Consider the following 26,647-nt stretch of genomic DNA (forward strand, 5'->3'; position numbering starts at 1 on the left):
TTTGAATCAGGCTGAGTAAGTGGTAAAGCAGTCAATCATTGAGTGTATAACCCTGGGTAAGCATTGCCAAACAATGGCCCCTGTGGCAAACCTGGCCTGCATCCTGTTTTTATAAATTTTTATTGGAACACAGATTTTTGCTCATTGTTTACATATTGTCTATGGCTGCTTTTACTTTAGAGTTGAGTAGTTGAGATGGAGACCATGTGACCCACACAAAGCTGAAACTATTTACTCTCTGGTCTTTTACAGTTTGCCAACTTCTGACTTAGGAGACGAAGCCTCCTTCTGTCATTAGAAGAAGTCATGTTGTAATTGCCTATTTTCGTTTTTAAATTGAAGTATAGTTAACATAAATTTTACAGTAGTTTCAGTTTTTATTTTCAAGGCAGAAACATATTTGTTGAAAACATTTCATAAATTGATTTCATAAATTTTGGTAAGAAAAAATTAAGACATTAGCTATTCCTCTGGAATGCTGAGCCCTATACCCCATCATCTAGTAAGTTCACTTTCTGTGTGAAAATCTTAGTACAAATCTCTCACATTGTCCCAACTTTCCTTTTAAATGTCATGCTGATATTCGTTTGAGAGAATTCAGAGAAGTTAAATGAAAAAATATTAGTGATCTCTCAAGTTTTCCATTCTAGAAGTAAACAAGGACTATATTTGGCTCATTTTTCTTGTTCTAGGATGTGTCATATTGATGCAACACTGTTTGGGTGCTGTATTATACAGATTGTTTTAAACTAACTGTCCTCTGTATGCCTGTTGAATTATAGAAAATCAGGGTTGGAATACATTTCTTTTCTTCATTAGACTATCTTTTTAAGTAGCCTAGACGAATCTTGGGGTTTTTTTTGGGGGGGGGGTTTTATGTCACTGTTAAGTGCCTGATTATCTAAGGATTTGTTTTAAGGTCTTGGGCTCCTACTTGGAGACTACAGTATATTTTACATCACTGGCTCTGGATGGTAAAACTAAACTGGAAGAACTTGTAAGACACATTGTGTTAGCTAAAATCAATATTAGGTTTAACTATGCAATATAAAGTTTATGATTCTAAAATGTTAGAAAAATAGGTGACTTACATATGGATTTATTTTTCTCACAGGTAATTTTTTTATCTTGTTCATGTTTTTATAAACACTCATGGATATTTTTCCTTATTTTCATTAGTGTTAACTGTATTGCCTAATTTAGTTCAATATTGAATTTTTTCTATTATTTCTTACTTATTTCTTCAAGACATTAAATTCAGTAAATTATTTATTTAATTTTGGTTATTTTCCTGTTAAAAATGCAAGGAACTTTTCCCTTTGTAAAGGACTACAAAAGGACATTAAATGCAGAAAAATTTCAATTTTTTTCTATCCTTGGTAGAAGAAAGATGATATTGCCACTGTCAGGTGTGATAAAAAGGCAAATACTTAGAATTAAAGGTAGAATAATAGTTTAAAAAGATATCAAATACATAAATCTGTTTTGATCAATAAATATTTGTTGTAGCAAAGACTAGTGTCTTTTAAAGATGGGAAGGTAAAAGTACTAAATCAGATTATTTTCCTTAAAATAAAGACAAAGAGAAACTTACTTGGCTTATACTTTCTCATATTATTCCTACACAGAACAAATACAAGCCTGAGAATATTTCTGATTGAAAAGATGAAAAAAAATGTTAAAGATACATCTTGTTCTGCTACATATATTAAAAATCTGTTTGTAGTAACAACTGAAACATCTGTCTCATAATGAGGTATCTCTGAGAGCATAAATAAGGGATGTTTTCCCTTTATATCAGGGCTTTGCAGAATGCATTTCTCTTGTGAATAGCTTGTAATTTATTCTGCAAATGTTCAAACTTAGCAATGAATATGTTAAGTGATTGTGGTTAAGAGGTGGTATGTGGATTGTGATTGTGGTTAAGAGGTGGTATGGTAAATTTATCAATGAAGGCCCATAAAAAAAAAGGAAACCAAATTTTAGGAAAAGCTCATTTATTCATACATAAATATTTATTGTGCTACTATGTGTCAGGCCACTGTGTTAGGGAGTAAGTACAGAATAATAAACAAGACCCAGTCTCCTTCAAGGGCTGAACACAGATAACTCACCAAATACAGAAGTGGTAAGTAGCAGGACTATGCATAGGGTGCTAAGAAACAACAGACGGTATATCCAGACCTATGTCAGTGGGGAGCCCAGGAATGATTCTCAGAGGAAATACTGTCTGAAAGCTGACCTGAAGGTCACATGAAGGAATCTAGGAGAAGGTGGAGAAGAGGAGGCTTCAGGACAGAGAAAAAACATGCAAGAGGCTGGAGATGAGACAGAATGGCAGAACAAGTAGTTATGTGTGGCTGAGAGAGCTGGGAGTGGGTGTGAGGAGAAATGGCAAGGAATATGGCTGAAGAGGTAAACAAAAGCTCAAGCTAGGTCAAACTAGGTCTAACTAGGTTTGGACCATTTTTCAAGGACAAAGAGAAGCCACTGAAGGTCTGTATTTTAGAAAGATCACTGGGGTACCTTTTTGAAGGATGGCTCAGATAACTCCCAACAGTCAGGCATGAAAAGCAAGAACAATGATAACCTGGACTAAATGATGATTGGATAGAGGAAGGATATTTAGGGGTTGAGACCAATAACCTCGTAGATCTGGGGGGTAAGGGAAAGGAAAAAGTAACTGAGAAAGGGAACATAGGAAGTGGACTGAGTTTTTGTGGGGAAACACTGGATTTCAGTTTTATCAGTCCCTGTAAGACACTCAGATATAAAGGTCTGAAGCTCAGGAGAGATGGCTGGAAAACAGGTTTGGGAGTGATCAGTATACAAATGGCAAAAACAAGCACCCCAAAACAAAACAAAACAAAACACCCACCAAACAAATAGGGGAGAGACTGAGATAACTAAGAGAGTAGAGTGAGAAGAGAACCTAGAGTGAGAGCCTGAGGAGCACCTGCATTTCCAGATGGGCAGAGTAAATGTCCATAAAGGAAAAGGGAGAATGGCCAGAGAAGTGGAAGGGAGCCAGAAAGGGTGAAAATAAAGGAAACCAAGGAAAGGAGAGTGTTCCTAGGAGTGGTCAGGAGAACCAGGCCTCAGGTCAAATGCTAGATTATGACAGTCGGTTAAGGATATGGAAGTAACTAATTGGGAGAGATCCAATGGTGGACAACTTAATAAATTTGACTGAGCAGAGAAAACCGAGATTAGGTAATAGCTGGAGAGGATGTGAGATTCTGGAAAATATGCATATTTGCTCTTGCAGATAAGAGAGACTTGGGTGCTCCTTAAATGCTGAAGGGAAGGCAGCAACAGAGAGGCGGAGGTTGAATACACAGGCTAGGTAGAATAAACAATGGAATGAGGTCTCTGAGAAGGATGTGGAACTCACAGCATAATTAGTACATTGATTAATAAAAAGAAATAGCAAAAGGGATGGGTGTGGATGAAGAGATTATATTTAGTGCTATAGAAGATAACTGAAACTGGTAAGCACGGGCCCTGTGCTATGTTCTAGGACATACAGACAGGCAAAACAGATCCTTCCTCTGTCCTCATGAAACTACTTAAAAGGAATATGCATGGATTCTTTTTGTGTATAGCAGATTAAAGGACTATTTCCAACCCTTTGTTCAATGAGAACACTCATATGCCTGCTTATAGACTCATAATCCAGAAAGCGGGAAAAGTCAGCAGGCTTTGGTTAAAAGAATTACCAATTGACAGAGAAAGAAGCTATAATCTCTACTAACACAGTATATGTTATTATTTTTAAAATGTTTTTATTTATTTTATTTTATTTTATTTTTGTTTTTATTTATTTTTGAGACAGAGACAGAGCATGAGCAGGGGAGGGGCAGAGAGAGAGGGAGACACAGAATCTGAAGCAGGCTCCAGGCTCTGAGCTGTCAGCACAGAGCCTGACCCAGGGCTCAAACTCACAGACCGTGAGATCATGACCTGAGCTGGAGTCGGATGCTTAACCTACTGAACCACCCAGCCGTCCCCACAATATATGTTAAATTGTGAATAAAAGATTAAAAAAATTAGTTTGGTATTTAAAGAGAAAAATCAGGAAATAGGAATAAAAATACTCTTTAGATTCACAGATGCTTATGGTAGCTCTCACTAAAAATAGATATCCATATTTCATAAATTTGTGATATATATCAAAAAAGATTTACATTATAAGAAAAAAGTCATGAAGTCAAATAGACCTCTAGTCTTATCTTGAAGGCAAACAGAACACCAGCATTTCTCAAAAATTTGGAACTCATTATCCTTGCTAATACAGGGATGTTATAGAGGCAGGGAAATAACCATTACCATTGACAAAGAATAGCAGATACACTTTTTGAGTATTTATTGTGTATTAGACCTCTGCTCTGATTTGCCTACATTAATTCTTCTAATCCTAATAAAAACCTTAGGAGGTAGTGTAGTAGGCAGAATAATGGTCCCCTAAAGATGTTCACATCCTAGCTCCCAAAACCTGTTGATAATCTTATATTGCAAAAGGGAATTTGCCAATGTGATTAAGGATTTTTTTCCCTTAAGAATGTGGAATGCTTCATGAATTTGCATGTCGCTCTTACCCAGGAGCGATGCTAATCTCTGTATCACTCCAATTTTAGTATATGTGTTGCTGAAGCAAACACATGATTAAGGGTCTTGAGATGGAGAGATTATCTTGGATTGTCCAGATGGACCCAATGTAATCACTACAGTCCTTATAAGTGAAAGAGGAAGGCAGGATTGGGTTAGGGTCAGTGGTACGAAGATGCTACATGGTTGGATTTAGAGATGGATAGAAGGGCCATAAGCCAAGGAATATAGGTGGCCTTGAGAAGTTAAGGGCAAGGGAATGGATTCTCCTTAAAGCCTCCAAAGGAATGGAGTCCTGCTCTGTGAAGCGTATTTGTATTTTTGACTTCCACAACTGTAAAAGGATATATTTGTGCTGTTTGAGGCCACTAAATTTATGGTAATTTGTTACAGCAGGAATAGGAAGCTAACATAAATGCATACAATTAGTTCCCCATTATACAGATGTGGAGAATAAGGCTTAATAGGAGTTATATAACTTCCCCAAAGTTACTGAACACAGTTGAAGAAATTCTGATTTTACATTCTTATTTTCCCTTTGAAGTAGGAATCTAGGTCAATGACTGAGAAATGAACGTGGGGATGGATTTAAGAAGATGCTGGAAAGGATATAAAATAGTTTTTATGAAAAAATGGGAGTTTCTGGTCTAACATGTAAAAAGTCCTTATCTTAGAGAGATATACATGGAAGTATTTACAGAATATAAGACATAATGGATTTTCCTTAAAATAGCGTAAGAGGGGCTGTGAATGGAATTAGTAGGTGGTGGTATATGATGATAGTGCTGAAGCTGGATGGTAGTATGGACACAAGGAGTTTTATTATATTAACCTATACTTCTATAGATGTTCAAATTTTAAAAAAAGTTAAACAAATTTCAAGGAAAAGAACAATAAATGACACAGAGGAAGACATATTGATAAAAGCCATGAAGTAACAAGAACAACTTTTAAAGTAAAGCAACACTCACAGAGAAGCTATCAGTGGTGACTGAGGAAAAGTAAGTAGCATAGGGAGGAGGGTCAGGGAAGGTGAGAAGGAGGGATAGCCAAGGGGCACAAAAAAACTTTTAGATATAGTGTTTCATTATATTGGCATGATATATCCATATATAATGGATATATATATCCAAATAAATATATATATTGTGTATATATATATATAATATATACAACATAACATCAAATTGAATATATTCATTATGTACAGCTTATTGCATGTCAGTTATGTTGTAATAAAGCTATAACAAGGAAAAATAAAGCAATACTGATAAAAATGCAAGGAGAGGGGCTCTTGGGTGCCTCAGACAGTTAAGCATCTGACTTTTGATTTTAGCTCAGGTCATGCTTTAATAGTTCATGACATTGAGCCCCACGTCAGGCTCTATGCTGACAGTATGAAGCCTGCTTGGGATTCTCTCTCTCCCTCTCTCTCTCTCCCCTTCTCCTGCTCTCTCAAAATAAATTTACTTAAAAAAAATCTTTAAAGAAAAAATATGAGGAGAGTTTCTGGTCTGACCTGTAAAGAGCTTGGAAGTCCTAACTCCTCAGAAAAAGAACAAAAAAAGCTGAAGTAAAACAATTCTCCTTAGATTCAGAGAACTCAGGTCACAGGGCAAACTGCTACCCTGACACTGGAGAGAGGGGTGGATACAGAATCACAGCTTACTGGGAGCAGAGGCCTAGATGCAGATGACTGAAACTGGAGCTAGTACTGGTAGGACACTTAAACTGTAATGGAAAAATTGCTGGAAGCTCAATAGGAACTAGTTTGAGAATTCAAACTCTGGAAGAGGGAGGTAAACAGTCTTAGAGGAGCCCCACGCTTTTGTGAGTTTTACCTCCAGAAGTCCCACCAGATTCTCAGGGGTAAGATTGGGTCAGAACTCTCATGCTTCTAGCACAGGGAGGGGAGGTAAGCATTCTGACATAGGCCCAGAGCCCTTGGTTCTTAACACCTTACCCTCAAGGAAAACTATTTTACCAGATCTTAAGTGACCTGGGTTTAACCTGGGGGAAAGGAAATGCCTAACTTTAGCCCTTTCTGGCCTTCCTGTCTTGCCCATGGGGGAGGGGAAGCTAAGAAGAAGCACATGTGTATGCCACATCCCAGGGACACAGGCTCACTAAAAGCCTGAGACCTAATCATAGGAGTATAGGATGCATTTTCTAACTCTTGCTCCTTACCACCACATCAACTGGGCTTCTGTCTTATAATGGGATTATAGCTAAAAGCACTGCAAGCCTCAGACCCTGTTTAAGAAGTGGGAGAAAAACACAAAGACAATAGGGAAGAAAAAAGACACTGGAGAAAACTGCTTCCTCTGACAGCATAGCTACTGCAAACAGTAAACACAGTTGTTAGAGTTATCCTAGCTGGATAAACATAAAACCTCATGCTAAAGGCCCATCTACCTTAGTTCCTTTCACCCAATATATAATATCCGATTTTCAACCAAAAATTTCAAGGCATGCTAAAAGGCAGAAAACAAAGTTTGAATGGACAAAGCAAGCATTGGTACCAGATTCAGATATAGCAGAATGTTAGAATTAGCAGACCAGAAATTTAAAAGAACTATGATTGATACATTAAGGGCTCTACTGGAAAACGTAGACAGCATGCAAAAACAGACTGTTAATACAAGCAGAGAGATGGAAACTCTTAAGAATCAAACAGAAATGATAGAAATAATTAAAATGAAGAAAGCCTGGATACGGCTGAACAAAGGATCAGTGAGCTTGAAGATCTAGCAATAGAAACTTCCAAAACTGAAACAGAGAAAAACTATTGAAAAAATTGAACAGAACTGTGGGACAAAGGTGTAACATATGTGTCACTGGATTACTGGAAGGAGAAGGAGAGAAAGGAATAGAAAGAAATGTTTGAAATAACATGACAATTTTCCAAAATTAGTGACAGATATCAAACCACAGATCCAGGAAGCTTAGAGAACACCAAACAGGAAAAATACTAAAAACCTATATTTATCTATGCATATCATATTCAATCAGCAGAAAACCCAAGACAAAGAGAAAATCCTGAAAGTAATCAGAGAAAAGGAATAGGCGAAAAGATGACTAGGAATCCATATAAGACTATGATACAATTAAGAATGCTCATTTCAGGTAAAGACTATGAACTAGTGGTGGTACCAATATGCAAGTATGTTTATTATTTTTTTTAGAAATGCCCAGGAGCCTAGGTCTAGGACTGAAGAAGGTAAACAGCTTGGACTAACCCAGGGCTATAATTTTGCTAGGCAGGTACAGTAGAAGGAGAGTGCTTAATGGGAGTTAAAAGTAATGGCAGGAGTGAGGTTGATGTATGGTAGCTAAACGAGGAGGGTAAAGGCAGGAATGGGCTGATTACAGGTCAAGAGACGAACAGCCTTAAAGTTGAACAGGTGTAGTAATGGGAAAGAGAAGGCTGGAAAACAGTTTGTAGTCAAATAGCTGAATGGATGGCATTAAAATTTCAAAAGTAGGGTACCTGGGTAGCTCAGTAGGTTAAGCCTCTGACTCTTGATTTTAGGTCAGGTCATGATCTCACACTTTGTGAGATGAAGCCCTGAGTTGGGCTCTGGGCTGACAGCATGAAGCCTGCTGGGAGTTTCTCTCTTCCTTTCTCTCTGCCCCTCCCCTGCTCGCCTGCATGCCTCTCTCTCAAAATAAATAAATAAATAAACAAACAATAAAAAAATTTCTAAAGTAAAATAGTTCTGGTAGATAAGGTCCAGAGTATGACCAGGGGTTTTCAAAATGGAGATGAAGGAATTTGGGTGGGATTGGTTTCTGATTTGAATAATTCCTTCCTTTCTTCATGTTATCAAATAGGCTGCCTGTATCAGGTGGGAACATATTAGTAGCACAAGAGCTATCCAACTCATAAATTAACTCAAGTGGTAAAGTACTCATGTGGTAGGTACATTTTCCCTCTTAGTTTAACATAGGGTCATATACCTGATGTAAAACTTTATACTATGTTCAGTACAAAGCAATATGAAGAAGGCCTACTTTTTCATAAAATACAAGAGGGCATACATTTGATATATGGAAAACTGGGGAAGTATAGTGTGCATTTGTTTCTTTTAGGTTGTCATAAAATTGTGATTTGTGATATCAGTGGGGCAGGAAAATGATATATGTGAAGGCAGTTCAGCAGGATCTGAATTTCAAAGAAAATAATAAATGGACTAATGGGAGGCAGATCTGTCACCAAAAAAAAGCCCAAAGGTGCAGGACTGTTGGAGTAATCATCGTAAGAACATCTCTCTGCATGGTGAATTTTACTTATGTGACTTTCTAAAAAAAATTTTTTTAAACGTTTATTTATTATTGAGAGACAGAGAGACACAGAGTGTGAGCAGGAAAGGGGAAGAGAGAGGAGGAGACACAGAATCTGAAGCAGGCTCCAGGCTGTCAGCACAAAGCCCGATGCAGGGCTCGAACCCACAAACCGGGGGATCATGACCTGAGCTGAAGTTGGACACTTAATCGACTGAGCCACCCAGGCACCCCAATTTATGTGACTTTCTAAATGAAAGTTCTCCATACAATTAAAGTTGCTTTTATTTTAAGATAAAGAGAATGGGGACATTATTGATCTCAGAAGTATTACCTGCAGCTGCTTTAATCATACAGCCTTTCCTATCCACTTTTCTGCCAGAACTTATAGGTAAAATGAGTGGGTTTCATTTCAATGTTTCACAGTTCTTTGCTTGACCATGTAATGAATATGGTCAATGACAGGAAGCAAGAGGAATTGAATAATTCACAGATTAGGTAGACAATACCTAAATCACCAAGTTAATCTTAAGCCTCTGATTAATTACATTTATACGTTAAAATTTTTAAAAAACAGACTTTCTTGTTTAGAGCAGTTTTAGATTCATAGCCAAATTAAGTAGAAGGTACAGAGAGTTCTCATACATCTTCTGCATTCCCCTCCCCATAGCCTCCCCTACTATATACATCTACATTTTTATAATGATATGAAAGCAGATGGACTTGACCAGGCACTCATATACATTCATAAAAGATGTGATGCATTGTCCAGATATTTTCTTCAGGACTGAGGCACTTATTCCCTGAGCTCCTCAAAGTGTTGGCTGCTGATAGCTCACAGCCGGGTTCCTACCTGGACACTGTTTTCAGCCAAAGGAAGCTGGCTCCTACTAGCTATAAGCCTTTCCTGGAGACTGCCTGCAGGCAAAGTCTGATTAAAGCAGGAATACAAACGCCTGGCTTCTCTGCCTCTATTTGAGCCATTTCTGAAGGGCCAATAGCTGTTGCTTTGGAGTTGAGTCTAAATTAAATCTCTGCATGCAAATCTCTGGGTTAGGGTCTGTTTCCACATGTCTCAAATATGTGAAGTTTCCCAACCATACACAAAGTGTTGGTCTTGCAGTGCTTAACTGGGGTAGTAAAAGTGTGAGACTATAAGCAGAACACCTAGCTTTGTGCTCTAGTTCCAGTACTTCATAGCTCTATGATTAGATAATTTAATTTCACTAAGCTTTAGTTTCCTCATCTTTACATGGGGGGTAATTCCTCATGAAACAAGGTTATTATGAGGACCCAAGCAGGGATACGCCCACACCCATACACAATATAATATTCTTATTATAATTTATATGAACTGGCAATTTAAAAAACTAAGCCTAATTATTTTTACACTTTGTTATTTCACTGAAGCACAGAAAGTCAATATTAAGACTATACCAAAAAAAATCATTATTTACTATATGCTTGACCTTCGGTTATGTACCAGGTATACATGATGAGAGGGTTCTTGACCTTAAGGGATGCCAGTCTAGTATAGAGAGGCTTTTAATATAGAGACGTGAGCTCAAGTATTATATATGCTAAAATGGCGGTAGTATGCCTTATGCCAAGAAATTACAGGAAGGTATCAGAAAAGCCTTCATAAAGGAGGTGAACCTTGAGGTGAGAATCTTTTAGACAAGGTATTTTATTCTCAGTAAAGTTTTTTGAGCACTAAAGGATACTTTAATCACTTCTAAATAATAACAATTTGAATGTAACTTATAAGTATTTTGTGAGTATCTATTATGCAGAATATTTTCACTGAAAATTTTACAACTGAGATTTGTTTACTTACTGTTATCTTACGAGGACAGTCATTAGAACACAGACCACTAAGAACTGTGGAAAAATAAAGAAAAGGCTATTACTACTATATTATTACTTTAGCTTATATTTAAAGTTAACTCTAATTTTTCCCCTATAATCTATTAACATGCTCTACTGAATCATAATCACAGGCAGAAACCAAATCAATTCCTTTAGATCTGAGTAAATCAAGTTTCTATTGTTTATTTTATACTGATATTTTAAAAGCTTTTATTAAGCAGTTAAGATGCTAATGTTTTGTGAAATATATAGGTGAAATAATTAATTATATTTATATCATACTATACCTACTGTTGGTTCTAGTTTCCAAGTATAAGACTTAGAATCTGACAGAAGTGCTAAATGCAAACCAATTAAAATGTATGCTGAGAAAAACATTTTATATCTCATATTAGACTTTTTTCCACTTATCTAGTCAAAGTTGTTGGGTCAAAGATTTTGGGCACCCTTGATAACTATTATGGAGAACACAACTATAAAGAATTGACGGGTCTATAACAAATACATAAAAATAATTTAATGACACATTTATTCTATAATCACCAAAAAAGAAAAGGTTAGAGTATCTGAATATTCTTTATATAAGTAACATGAGTTTTGAAATATAATTATATTACCACCTCTTCATGTGAAGTGATACCTCTATAAGAAAGTGGACATTACCACTCCTGTAACTTTATTCAACACAGTGTTGAAAGTCCTAACCTCAGCAATCAGACAACAAAAAGAAATAAAAGACATCAGGGGTGGCTCAGTCGTTAAGTATCCAACTTCGGCTCAGGTCATGATCTCATGGTCTGTGAGTTTGAGCCCCATGTCAGGCTCTGTGCTGTCAGTTCAGAGCCTAGAGCTTGCATCGGATTCTGTGTCTCCCTCTCTCTCAGCTCCTTCCCCTCCCCTGCTCTCTGTCTCTCAGAAAAATGAATAAATGTTAAAAAAAAAAAAAGAAACAGAAATAAAAGACATCCAAATTGGCAAGGAGGAAGTCAAACTTTCACTCTTCACAGATGACAGGATACTCTTTGTGGAAAACCCAAAGGATTCCACAAAAAACTGCTAGAACTGATACATGAATTCAGCAAAGTCACAGGACATAAAATCAATGCACAGAAATCAGTTGCATTTCTATACACCAAAAGAAGCAGCAGAAACAGAAATCAAGGAGTTTATCTCATTTACAATTGCACCAAAACCCATAAAATACCTAGGAATAAACCTAACTAAAGAGGTGAAAAATCTATACACTGAAAACTATAGAATGCTTATGAAAGAAATTGAAGACGCAAAGAAATGGAAAAACATTCCACGCTCATGGACTGAAGAACAAATGCAGTTAAAATGTCGATACCACCCAAAGCAATCTACATATTCAATGCAATCCCTATCAAAATAACACCAGCATTCTTTACAGAGCTAGAACAAACAATCTTAAAATTTGTATGGAACCACAGAAGACCCTGAATAGCCAAAGCAATGTTGAAAAAGAAAACCAAAGCTGGAAGCATCACATTTCCGGACTTCAAGCTGTTTTACAAAGCTGTAATCATCAAGACAGTATGGTACTGGCACGAAAACAGACACACAGATCAATGGAACAGGAAAGAGAACCCAGAAATAGACTCACAAACATGGTCAACTAATCTTTGACAAAGCAGGAAGGTGTATCCAATGGAAAAAAGACAGTCTCTTCAGCAAATGGTGCTGGGAAAACTGGACAGCAACATGCAGAAGAATGAACCTGGACCACTTTCTTACACCATGCACAAAAATAAACTCAAAATGGATGAAAGACCTAAATGTAAGAGAGGAAACCATCAAAATCCTAGAGGAGGAAATAGGCAACAATCTCTTTGTCCTCAGTTGCAGCAACTTCTTACTTGACATGTGTCCAGAGGCAAGGGAAACAAAAGCAAAAATGAACTACTGGGACCTCATCAAAATAAAAAGCTTCTGCACAGTGAAGGAAACAATCAGCAAAACTAAAAGGCAACCGATGGAATAGGAGAAGATATTTGCAAATGACATATCAGATACAGGGTTAGTATCCAAAATCTATGAAGAATTTATCAAACTCAACACCCAAAACACAAATAATCCAGTGAAGAAATGGGCAAAAGACATGAATAGACACTTTTCCAAAGAAGACATCCAGATGGCTAATAGACACATAAAAAGATGCTCAACATCACTCATCATCAGGGAAATATAAATCAAAACCACAATGAAATACCACCTCACACATGTCAGAATGGCTAACATTAACAACTCAGGCAACAACAGATGTTGGCAAGGACGTGGAGAAAGACGAAGTGCTTTTGTACTGCTGGTGGGAATACAAACTGGTGTAGCCACTCTGGAAAGCAATATGGAGGGTCCTCAAAATTCTAAAAATAGGACTACCCTATGACTCAGCAATTGCACTACTAGGTATTAAAGGATACAAAAACACTGATTTGAAGGGGTACATGCCCCCAATGTTTATAGCAGCACTATCGACAATAGCCAAATTATGGAAAGAGCCCAAATGTCTACTGAGTGACAAATGGATAAAGAAGATGTGGTATATATATACAATGGAATGTTACGTGGCAATCAAAAAGAATGAAATCTTGCAATTTGCAACAACATGGATGGAACTAGAGTGTATTATGCTAACCAAAATAAGTCAGAGAAAGACAAATATCACAGGATTTCACTCATATGTGCAATATAAGAAACAAAACAGATGAACACGGGAAGGGAAGCAAAAATAATATAAAAACAGAGAGGGAGACAAACCATAAGAGACTCTTAAATACAGAGAGCAAACTGAGGGTTGCTGCTGGGGTGTTGGGTGAGGAGATGGGCTAAATGGGTGATGGGTACTAAGGAGGGCACTTGTTGGGTTGAGCACTGGATGTTATATGTAAGTGATAAATCACTAAATTTATTCCTGAAATCATTATTACACTATATGTTAACTAACTTGGATTTAACTTAAAAAAAAAAAAAAGAAAAAAAAAGAAAGTGGCCATTATGTGCTATTAAATATTCTATATGTTATGCATTAAAGAGGGATGGCATACAGTTGTGCTTGGTAAACATGAATTATTTCAATAAAAACTGTAAATTTTTCATTCAAACATATCCATAGGAAAAAGGTATGTTACTTAGGTTAGGTATATAAAGTATATATAAGGTCTATACAGTATATACAGGACACCAGAAAATAAGCATGGCATACTTCACCACAAAGAAGATACCTGTTTGTTGACTATAGTGCACTTACATGAACTACAATCAGAGAAGACAGTAAACTAAACGTTTTATATTTGGAAAACAGTTTTCATTATTTAAGTTTCTTATCATAGCACAGTGCCTGGTTCTCTTTTATTCTCAAACTTTCCATGACCTAACTTTTTCTTTGTTCCTCTCTTCCCTCAACTCCAGGCAGATACTGGTCATTCTTTTCTTCTTGTCACAAAATGATTTTCATAAACTTCATTAAAATCATTATCTTGCTGAATAGTAATTATTTTCTCACAAGTCTGTCTTTGAACTAGTATGTAAGCTCTGCATCATTTTCTCCTTATTTTCTCAGGGTCTAACCCAACATATTTGCTCAATAAGTACCTGTTGAAGGAGGAAAAACATGGATTATTCAATAAATGGTCCTGGATAGTTGGCTATTTGGTGGAAAATAAACATAGATTTTAACTCATAACATAAAAATTATATCTGGCAAAGACACAAATAATATAAATAACTCATATTTTATTTTTTTAATTTTAATTTTTTAAAAAATTTACACCCAAATTAGTTAGCATATAGTACAGCAATGATTTCAGGAGTAGATTCCTTAGTGCCCTTTACCCATTTAGCCCATCCCCCCTCCCACAACCCCTCCAGTAACCCTCAGTTTGTTCTCCATATTTATGAGTCTCTTATGTTTTGTCCCCCTCCCTGTTTTTATATTATTTTGTTTCCCTTCCCTTATGTACATCTGTTTTGTCTCTTAAAGTCCTCATATGAGTGAAGTCGTATGATATTTGTGTTTCTCTGATTGACTAATTTCACTTAGCATAATACTCTCCAGTTCCATCCACGTAGTTGCAAATGGCAAGATTTCATTCTTTTTGATTGCTGAGTAATACTCCATTGTATGTATGTGCATATATATATATATATATATATATATATATATATATAGATTACATACACACACACACACACACCACATCTTCTTTATCCATTCATCCATCGATGGACATTTGGGCTTTTTCCATAATTTGGCTATTGTTGATAGTGCTGCCATAAACATTGGGGTGCACGTGTCCCTTTGAAACAGCACACCTTTATCCCTTGGATAAATAACTAGTAGTGCAGTTGCTGGGTCGTAGGGTAGTTCTATTTTTAGTTTTTTGAGGAACCTCCATACTGTTTTCCAGAGTGGCCACACCAGCTTGCATTGCCAGCACAATCCAAAAGAGATCCTCTTTCTCCGCATCCTCGCCAACATCTGTTGTTGCCTGAGTTGTTAATGTTAGCCATTCTGACAGGTGTGATGTGGTATCTCATTGTGGTTTTGATTTGTATTTCCCTGATGATGAGTGAAGTTGAGCATTTTTTTCATGTGTCGGTTAGCCATCTGGATGTTTTCTTTGGAGAAGTGTCTATTCATGTTTTTTGCCCATTTCTTCACTGGATTATTTGGTTTTTGGGTGTTGAGTTTGATAAGTTCTTTATAGATTTTAGAGAACTCTTATATTTTAATAGAAAGACAGGCCAATTAAAAATTGGGCAAAGCATCTGAATAGGCACTTTTCCAAAGTAGATACAGAGATATACAAAGCTCAGGAAAAGATGCTCAGCATCATTAGCAATCAGGGAAACCAAACCACATCCACAATGCAACGCACATTTGCAATATCCAAGAGGTGGAAGTAACCCAATAAATGTCTGACAAGTAAGTGGAAATAAATAAAATGTGGTATATATACACAATGGAACCTTATTCAGCTTTAAGAAGAAATCCTGTCACATGTTACAACATGAATGAACCTTGAAGACATTATGCTAAGTGAAACAAGCCAGTCACAAAAAGACAAATACTGTATGATTCCATTATGCAAGGTATCTAACAGTGAAATTCACAGAAACAAAAAGCAGAATGGTGGCTAAGGGTGAGGAGAAGAGGGGCAGTTGAAAAATGGGTATAGAGTTTCATTTGTGCAAGACGCAAAAGTTCTGGAGATCTGTTCAACAACATGAATATACTTAACACTACCAAACTGTACATTAAAAAAAGGTAAGATAGTAAATTTTATGTTTTTTTTTTTTACCACAATAAAAAAAATGGTTAAGATGGTAACAAAACAAAATGAAATAAACTCCCAAGATACCATTTCATACTAATTAGGATGGGTACAATAAAAAAGTCAGATAATAATGTTGGTAAGGATGTAGAGAAATAGGTCCCTCAAACATTTCTGGTAGGAATATAAAATGGTTGAGCTGCTTTGGAAAACAACCTGGCAATTCCTTAAAAGGATAAACACAGAGTTCCCATTTAACCCAGCAATTCCATTCCTAGGTATACCTCAAGAGGTATTAAAGTAGAGAAATGAAAACATATGTCCACATGAAAAATTGACATGAATGTTCACAGTAGTAGTATTCATAATTGCCCAAAGTCATCAGCTGATGAATAAATAAGATGTGGTATATTCATATAATGAAATATTATTTGGCAATTAAAAGGAATAAAGTACTGATAATGCTACAATATGGATGGATCTTAAAAACATTATGTATGGTAAATGAACGAAGTCAGTCACAAAAGACTACACTTTATATGATTCCATTTATATGAAATGTCTGGGATAGGCAAATTTATGGACACAGAAAGTAGTGGCTGCCTAGGGCTGGGGTAGGATGGGGTGGGGACAGGGGATTGAGAGTGATTACTAAAGGGCTTCTGTGGTAATAAACATTTTTAAAATGTATTGTGGTGATGGTTGCATAATTCTGTGAATAAGCTCAAAGCCACTTAAGTGTACACTTCAAATGGGTGAATAGTATGGTACATGAATTATATCTCAAAGCTGTTACAAAATAAAAAAGATACCATAAAAATTTAAAAACTAATGAAGGGGTAAACTTTCTTTTAAACATACATTACAAAGGCATACTGTTGCTCATATACAAAGATCTTCTAGGTGTGAGTTCAAAGATCATAATCCAATAGAAACAAAGGATATCAAGAAGCAATATCCAGAAAGAAAATGCAAATAATCAAAAGCCATGAAAACACTCAACCTTACTAGTCAGGGGAAAAAAAAATCAATTTTATACCTAACAGGCACAAAATAAAATGCTGAGAAAAATGTCTGCAGGAAAAACAATAAAATCAAAGACAAATGACAAACTAGGAAAAATACTTGCAACACATGTCACAAAGGGTTAACTTCCCTAATATATACTATGGTGCATTTATAAATAAGACAATGAAAAAGGGTAAGGACTGTTTGTAAAAATAAAAATACAGATGGCTCTCACACATATGAAAAGATGCTGAAATTTACTCAGTATAAGAAAGACACAAAATAAAAGAGACAATACTTTCACTTACATGACTGGCAAAACTAAAAAAGTTAATAACCCGTTGGGTTGGTGAAGGTATTAGGAAATATGCATTCTTATATACTGCAGGTGAAAGTATAAGCTGATACAATTTCTATGAAGGGACATCTTATACTATACTGTAGTGTGTGTGTGTGTGTGTGTGTGTGTGTGTGTGTGTACGTGTATGTGTATGTATGTATATATATATACACATACACATTCGAGCTACAAAGTTCGAAACTGGGCAGAATTAATCTATGGTGTTTAAAATTAAAATAGTGGATACTTTTAGGTGAAGAGGGTTAGTAACTAATAAGGTGGCATGAGGAAGCTTCTGATTACTGGTTATGTGTTTCTTGATTAGGTGTAATTACATGAGTACATTTATTTTGTGAAAATTTACAGACCTGTGTACTTAGATATACTTTTCTGTATGTATATTTCAATAATATGTTTATTTAAAAGATGCACATGCTATTTTTTAATAATTCCATTTTTAGAAATTTATCCTACAGGATATTCTCTGTGGCATTATTTATAATAACAATAAGAGATTGAAATAGCCTTGATATCTACTTTAAAAGAACTCTGGGGCGCCTGGGTGGCTTAGTCGGTTAAGCGTCCGACTTCAGCTCAGGTCAAGATCTCACAGACCGTGAGTTCAAGCCCCGCATCGGGCTCTGGGCTGATGGCTCAGAGTCTGGAGCCTGCTTCCGGTTCTGTGTCTCCCTCTCTGTCTGCCCATCCCCCGTTCATGCTCTGTCTCTCTCTGTCTCAAAAATAAACGTTAAAAAAAAAAAATTAAAAGAACTCATTAAATTATGTCTTATCCATACTATGTGATACTATTCAGTAGAAATAATGAATGAATAACTGATGCTATCAGTTAAAATAATGAGGCTGCTCTAGATTATATTACTGTAGTATAATCTTGAAGATATGTTGTTAAGTGGAGAAAGTAAAGCCTAGAACAACCATTTATGTACAATAAAAGTATATACACATATAAGCTCATATACACATAAAATATCTTGGAGCGATACAAAGAACTTGTCTTTGGGAATAGGAATTGGATCATTGGGAGACAGGTTAAAGGGAGACTAATTTTTCACTATATACTCTTGAATTTTTTTCATTGTTATCATGTATTACTTATTTTAAAAACCAAACTTATTAATGAAATAAAAACTTAGAGCTCTCAGATGAATATATGCTGGACAGTGTCATATGCTGGTGGGAATATAAATGTGTGTATATTGTGGGAACGATAATTTGGTATTATCTATTAACATTAAAAACACAGCCCCCTCAGCTTATCGATTTCATGCCTGGAAACCACCTATGTGTCTGCTGAGAGGAAACATTGGGTAAACTGTGGAATATCCATAGTATTATGGAATGGCATGGAGTTATTAAAAGAGTGAAAAAAGACCTGGTAAGTCCTAACTTGAAAGGGTGTTTATACTCTCTCACTGAGGTAAAAAAAAAACAAGATGCAGGGAAACATGTTTAGTAACATTCTATTTGCAAACGTATGTGTTGGATAAATCTCACAGACATAATGCTGAGCAAAAGAAGCCAGATGCAAAGGGTACAATCCTGTATTCTTGCTTTTACGTGACATTCAGAAAAGGGAAAATGATTCTACGGTGACAGAGATCAGGACAGTGGTTATACTTTTGCAGGGGAGTACTGACTGGCTTGGAGGACCTTCTAGGGTATGGCAAATATTTTATCTTGATCTAGGTGTGGTAGAAGGGGGTATACCTATGTAGAATTTCACCAAGCTGTAGACTTTCACCATATTTCCTTTGTAACCCCATCACTATTACCTTTCTTATCACTTCACACCTATCTGACTGTATGCCAAGGTGGTTACCCTGGGATTGAATTTTTCATTATGCACATCTATTTTTTTCCCTCTGAACACTGCTGCAAAATCTGTCTTCTTAATTCACACAATTGTGTTAACAAAGGCTCTCTTTGATGAAAAATGTAAAGAGTGTGATAGTTTTTTGCGTAAACTTGACCAGGCCATGGGGTGCCTAGATGATTGGCCAAAAATTATTCTAGATGTTTCTGTGAGAGAAGTTTTGGGTGAGATTAACATTTAATTGGTAAAATGAGTGAAAGAGAGAGACAGGAAAAAGGAAGATGGCGGCGCAGCTGGACGCTGGGCTTACCATGTCCTGCTGATCACTTAGATTCCACCTACACCTGCCTAAATAACCCAGAAAACCGCCAGAAGACTAGCAGAACGGATTCTCCAGAGCCAAGCACAGAGGAGAGGCCCATAGAAGAGGGTAGGAAGGGCGCAGAAGTGGTGAGCGCTACACGGACTGGGGGGAGGGAGACAGGGTGGTGGGGCAGCATGCCAGCCAAGCAGAGGCCCCAAGTCTGGCTTGCAAAAGCGGAGGGGCCAGATGGAGTGTGTTCTGACAGCAAGCGGGACTTAACATCTGGGAGGTTATAAGTTAACAGCTCTGCTTGGAGAGCGGAAAGGCTGGAGACAACAGGAGGGAGAGTTGTTGAGCCCCAGACGACAAAGCTCAGCTTGGCGGGGAACAAAGGCGCTCGCCGGCACCATCTCCCTCACCCATCCCCCAGCCAAAATCCCAAAGGGAACCAGTTCCTGTCAGGGAACTTGCTTGCACTGAGCATGCTTCTGCGGATCCATCCCTCCAGCGGCAGCGGGTCTGACTCCCTCCCGGTGCCTCAGGGCCCCTCCCAAAGTGGATCACTGAAGCATAAGCAAGCTGAGCCTACCCTGCCCCTGTGCACCTTGCTGAACCATCCCAGCTAATACGCCAGATCCCCAGCACCACAAGTCTGGCAGTGTGCAAGTAGCCCAGACGGGCCACCCCACCCCACAGTGAATCCCTCCCCTATGAGAGGGGAAGAGAAGGTACACACCAGTCTGACTGTGGCCCCAGCGGTGGGCTGGGGGCAGACATCAGGTCTGAATGCGGCCCCACCCACCAACGCAAGTTATTCAAGACAGCACAGGGGAAGTGCCCTGCAGTTCTGCCCCACTCCAGGACCTATCCAAAATGACCAAACAGAAGAACTCACCTCAAAAGAATCTCCAGGAAATAACGACAGCTAACGAACTGATCAAAAAGGATACAACAATATAACAGAAAGTGAATTTAGAATAATACTCATAAAATTAATTGCTGGGCTTGAAAACAGTATAGAGGACAGCAGAGAATCTATTGCTACAGAGATCAAGGGACTAAGGACAGCCAGGAGGAGCTAAAAAATGCTATCAATGAGTTGCAAAATTGAAATGGAGATGACCACAGCTCGGATTGAAGAGGCAGAGGAGAGAATAGGTGAACTAGAAGATAAAATTATGGAAAAAGAAGCTGAGAAAAAGAGAGATAAAAAAATCCAGGAGTATAAGGGGAAAATTAGAGAACTAAGTGATACACTAAAGAGAAATAATCTACGCATAATTGGTATTCCAGAGGAGGAAGAGAGAGGGAAAGGCGCTGAAGGTGTACTTGAAGAAATAATAGCTGAGAACGTCCCTGATCTGGGGAAGGAAAAAGGCATTGAAATCCAAGAGGCACAGAGAACTCCCTTCAGACATAACTTGAATCGATCTTCTGCACGACATATAGTGAAACTGGCAAAATACAAGGATGAAGAGAAAATTCTGAAAGCAGCTAGGGATAAATATGTTCTAACATATAAAGGGAGACTGATAAGACTCATGACCGATCTCTCTACTGAAACTTGGCAGGCCAGAAAGGAATGGCAGGAAATCTTCAATGTGATTAACAGAAAAAATATGCAGCCGAGAATCCTTTATCAGCAAGTCTGTCATTTAGAATAGAAGGAGAGATAAAGGTCTTCCCAAACAAACAAAAACTGAAGGAATTCATCACCACTAAACCAGCCCTACAAGAGATCCTAAGGGGGGATCCTGTGAGACAAAGTACCAGAGACATCGCTACAAGCATGAAACCTACAGACATCACAATGACTCTAAACCCATATCTTTCTATAATAACACTGAACATAAATGGACTAAATGAGCCAACCAAAGACATAGGGTATCAGAATGGATAAAAAAAAAAACAAGACCCATTTATTTGCTGTCTACAAGAGACTCATTTTAGACCTGAGGACACCTTCAGATTGAAAGTGAGGGGATGGAGAACTATTTATCATGCTACTGGAAGTCAAAAGAAAGCTGGAGTAGCCATACTTATATCAGACAAACTGGACTTTAAATTAAAGGCTGTAACAAGAGATGGAGAAGGGCATTATATAATAATTACAGGGTCTATCCATCAGGAAGAGCTAACAATTATAAATGTCTATGCGCCGAATACCGGAGCCCCCAAATATATAAAACAAATATATAAAACAATTACTCACATACATAAGCAACCTTATCGATAAGAATGTGGGAATTGCAGGGGACCTTAATACCCCACTCACAGCAATGGATAGATCATCTAGACACATGGTCAATAAAGAAACAAGGACCCTGAATGATACATTGGATCAGATGGACTTGACAGATATATTTAGAACTCTGCATCCCAAAGCAACAGAATATACTTTCTTCTCGAGTGCACATGGAACATTCTCCAATATCACATACGGGGTCACAAAACAGCCCTTCATAAGTATACAAGAATTGAGATCATACCATGTATACTTTCAGACCACAATGCTATGAAGCTTGAAATCAACCACAGGAAAAAGTCTGGAAAACCTCCAAAAGCATGGCCGTTAAAGAACACCGTACTAAAGAATGAATGGGTCAACCAGGCAATTAGAGAAGAAATTAAAAAATACATGGAAACAAATGAAAATGAAAATATAACAATGCAAACGCTTTGGGATGCAGAAAAGGCAGTCCTGGGAGGAAAATACATTGCAATCCAGGCCTATCTCAAGAAACAAGAAAAATCCCAAATACAAAATCTAACAGCACACCTAAAGGAAATAGAAGCAGAACAGCAAAGACAGCCTAAACCCAGCAGAAGAAGAGAAATAATAAAGATCAGAGCAGAAATAAACAATATAGAATCTAAAAAAACTGTAGAGCAGATCAAGGAAACCAAGAGTTGGCTTTTTGAAAAGATAAACAAAATTGATAAACCTCTAGGCAGGCTTCTCAAAAAGAAAAGGGAGATGACCCAAATAGATAAAATCATGAATCAAAATGGAATTATTACAACCAATCCCTCAGAAATACAAGCAATTATCAGGGAATACTATGAAAAATTATATGCCAACAAACGGGACAACCTGGAAGAAATGGACAAATTCCTAAGCACCCACACACTTCCAAAACTCAATCAGGAGGAAATAAAAAGCTTGAACAGACCCATAACCAGTGAGGAAATGGAATCAGTTATTAAAACTCTCCCACCAAAGAAGAGTCCAGGACCAGGTGGCTTCTCTGGGAAATTCTAACAGACAGTTAAAGCAGAGATAATACCTATTCTTCTCAAGTTGTTCCAAAAAATAGAAAGGGAAGGAAAATTTCCAGACTCACTCTATGAATCCAGCATTCCTTTGATTCCCAAACCAGACAGAGACTCAGCAAAAAAGAGAACTACAGGCCAATATCCCTGATGAATATGGATGCAAAAATCCTCAATAAGATACTAGCAAATTGAATTCAATAGCATATAAAAAGAATTATTCACCATGATCAAGTGGGATTCATTCCTGGGATGCAGGGCTGGTTCAACATTCTCAAATCAATCAACGTGATACATCACATTAATAAAAGAAAAGAACCATATGATCCTGTCAATCGATGCAGAAAAAGCATTTGACAAAATTCAGCATCATTTCTTAATAAAAACCCTCGAGAAAGTCGGGATAGAAGGAACATACTTAAACATCATGAAGCCATTTATGAAAAGCCCACAGCTAACATCATCCTCAATGGGGAAAAACTGAGAGCTTTCTCCCTGAGATCAGGAACACAACAGGGATGTCCACTCTCACCGCTGTTGTTTCACATAGTGTTGGAAGTGACCCAACAGCAATCAGACAACAAAAGGAAATCAAAGGCATCAAAATTGGCAAAGATGAAGTTAAGCTTTCACTTTTTGCAGATGACATGATATTATACATGGAATATCTGATAGACTCCACCAAAAGTCTGCTAGAACTGGTACATGAATTTAGCAAATTTGCAGGATACAAAATCAATGTACAGTAATCAGTTGCATTCTTATACACTAATAATGAAGAAACAGAAAGACAAAAAAACTGATCCCATTCACAATTGCACCAAGAAGCATAAAATACCTAGGGATAAATCTAACAAAAGATGTAAAAGATCTGTATGTTGAAAACTGTAGAAAGCTAATGAAGGAAATTGAAGAAGATATAAAGAAATGGGAAAACATTCCATGCTCATGGATTGGAAGAATAAATATTGTCAAATGCCAATACTACCCAAAGCTATCTACACATTCAATGCAATCCCAATCAAAATTGCACCAGCATTCTTATCGAAGCTAGAACAAGCAATGCTAAAATTCATATGGAACCACAAAAGGCCCCAAATAGCCAAAGTAATTTTGAAGAAGAAGACCAAAGCAGGAGGCATCACAATCCCAGACTTTAGCCTCTACTACAAAGCTGTCATCATGAAGACAGCATGGCATTGGCACAAAAACAGACACATAGACCAATGGAATAGAATAGAAACCCCACAACTAGACCCACAAATGTATGGCCAACTAATCTTTGACAAAGCAGGAGAGAATATCTAATGGAAAAAAGACAGTCTCTTTAACAAATGGTGCTGGGAGAACTGGACAGCAACATGCAGAAGGATGAAACTAGACCACTTTCTCACACCATTCACAAAAATAAACTCAAAATGGATAAAGGACCTGAAGGTGAGACAGGAAACCATCAAAACCCTAGAGGAGAAAGCAGGAAAAGACCTCTCTGACCTCAGCCGCAGCAATTTCTTACTTGACACATCCCCAAAGGCAAGGGAATTAAAAGCAAAAATGAACTATGGGACCTCATGAGATAAAAGGCTTCTGCACAGCAAAGGAAACAATCAACAAAATAAAAGGCGACCAATGGAATGGGAAAAGATATTTGCAAATGACATATCGGATAAAGGGCTAGTATCCAAAATCTATAAAGAGCTCACCAAACTCCACACCCAAAAAACAAATAATCCAGTGAAGAAGTGGGCAGAAAACATGAATAGACACTTCTCTAAAGAAGACATCTGGATGGCCAACAGGCACATGAAAAGATGTCCTCCTCATCAGGGAAATACAAATCAAAACCATACGGAGATATCACCTTACACCAGTCAGAGTGGCCAAAATGAACAAATCAGGAGACTATAGATGCTTGGAGAGGATGTGGAAAAACGGGAACCCTCTTTCACTGTTGGTGGGAATGCAAATTGGTGCAGCCACTCTGGAAAACAGTGTGGAGGTTCCTCAAAAAATTAAAAATAGACCTACCCTATGACGCAGCAGTAGCACTGCTAGGAATTTACCCAAGGGATACAGGAGTACTGATGTATAGGGGCACTTATACCCCAATGTTTATAGCAGCACTCTCAACAATAGCCAAATGATGGAAAGAGCCTAAATGTCCATCAACTGATGAATGGATAAAGAAATTGTGGTTTATATACACAATGGAGTACTACATGGCAATGAGAAAGAATGAAATATGGCCCTTTGTAGCAACATGGATGGAACTGGAGAGTATTATGCTAAGTGAAATAAGCCATACAGAGAAAGACAGATATCATATGTTTTCACTCTTATGTGGATCCTGAGAAACTTAACAGAAACCCATGGGGGAGGGGAAGGAAAAAAAAAAAAGAGGTTAGAGTGGAAGAGAGCCAAAGCATAAGAGACCCTTAAAAACTGAGAACAAACTGAGGGTTGATGGGGGGTGGGAGGGAGGGGAGGGTGGGTGATGGGTATTGAGGAGGGCACCTTTTGGGATGAGCACTGGGTGTTGTATGGAAACCAATTTGACAATAAATTTCATATATTGAAAAAAAAATTAGTGAAAGAGATTGTTCTTCATACTGTGGATGGGCTCCATCCAATCAGTTGAAGGCTTGAATAGAACAAAAGGGGGCGCCTGGGTGGCTCAGTCGGTTGAGTGTCCAACTTGGGCTCAGGTCATGATCTCACGGTCTGTGAGTTCGAGCCCCGCATCGGGCTCTGTGCTGACAGCTCAGAGCCTGGAGCCTGCTTCGGATTCTGTGTCTCCCTCTCTCTCTCCCCCTCCCCTGCTCATGCTCCGTCTCTCTCTGTCTCAAAAATAAATAAAAACATTAAAAAAATTAAAAAAAAAAAAAAAAAAAAAAAAAAAAAAAGAACAAAAGTCTGACCCTCTCCTAAGTAAGAAGTCTTCCAACAGACAGCCTATACACTAGAACATGAGGTTTTCCAGGGACCCCTGGGTGGCTCAGTCAGTTAAGCATCCAACTTCAGCTCAGGTCATGATCTCACGGTTTGTGGGTTGGAGCCCCACATCTGAGCTATCTGTGCTGATGGCTCGGAGCCTGGAGCCTGCTTCAGATTCTGTGTCTTCCTCTCTCTTTGCCCCTCCCCCATTCACATTCTGTCTCTCTCTTTGTAAAAAATTAACATTTAAGAAAAAAAAAAGAACATGAGGTTTTCCTGCCTGACAAAGTGGGACACTGGTTTTTCCTAATTCTATAGCTGCCTGCTGGCTTTGTGACTCAAACTGGGACAGTTTACAGAGTGTCCAGATTCCAAATTATGGAAGACTTGGCAGCTTCCAACATTGCATGAATCAATTCATTATGCTGGTGGGATAATCTCTCTCTCTCTCATAGTCTATTGGTCCTGTTTCTCTGGAGAACAGTGAGTAATACAGTAAGTTTCTGCAGTTATTGGGTCACTAACAATATTCTCTTTGCCATATATGCCCATTCATCAGTGGATATCATCAATATTTTCCCTTATTGATCTTTAACACCATGCAAGAAGGTGAGTTAATTTCTATTTCTTACTTTCTGATCATGGCCTTCCACCTGGAATGTTGTGTTATTTCCCATTTTGGTTATTCCATTCCATCTTTCTGGAATTCTTGTTAACAATAAGTGTTTGTTATATAAATGGTAGTTTTTTCACTGAAAAAAACTTAGTAGTCAAAAGCCAAGACAATAATGTGCCATGTGGGTGAACATACTGTGTATGGTGACTGGAAGTGCTAATAAACAGATCTATTATCAAAACCCCTTATGTGTGTGCATGTGCATACACACACACACACACAT

At 37.6% G+C, this 26,647-nt stretch overlaps 1 protein-coding gene and 1 non-coding gene across 2 annotated transcripts in view; both read right to left on the reverse strand.

Moving 5' to 3' along the window:
* The window catches only part of ITFG1 (integrin alpha FG-GAP repeat containing 1), a 343,424-nt gene that overhangs the window by 78,919 nt on the left and 237,858 nt on the right, over positions 1-26,647 (reverse strand). The window contains exon 13 of the mRNA XM_060651941.3: positions 10,730-10,773. Within this exon, the coding sequence (XP_060507924.1) occupies positions 10,730-10,773 (44 nt within the window). The remainder of the gene's footprint in view (positions 1-10,729; positions 10,774-26,647) is intronic.
* LOC132691408 (U6 spliceosomal RNA) lies at positions 4,558-4,661 on the reverse strand. Its single transcript, XR_009615758.1, has one exon. It is a non-coding gene; the product is annotated as a U6 spliceosomal RNA (small nuclear RNA).

Source organism: Panthera onca, chromosome E2 (assembly GCF_046562875.1).
Source record: "Panthera onca isolate mPanOnc1 chromosome E2, mPanOnc1 haplotype 2, whole genome shotgun sequence".
Classification (NCBI taxonomy): Eukaryota; Metazoa; Chordata; class Mammalia; order Carnivora; family Felidae; genus Panthera; species Panthera onca.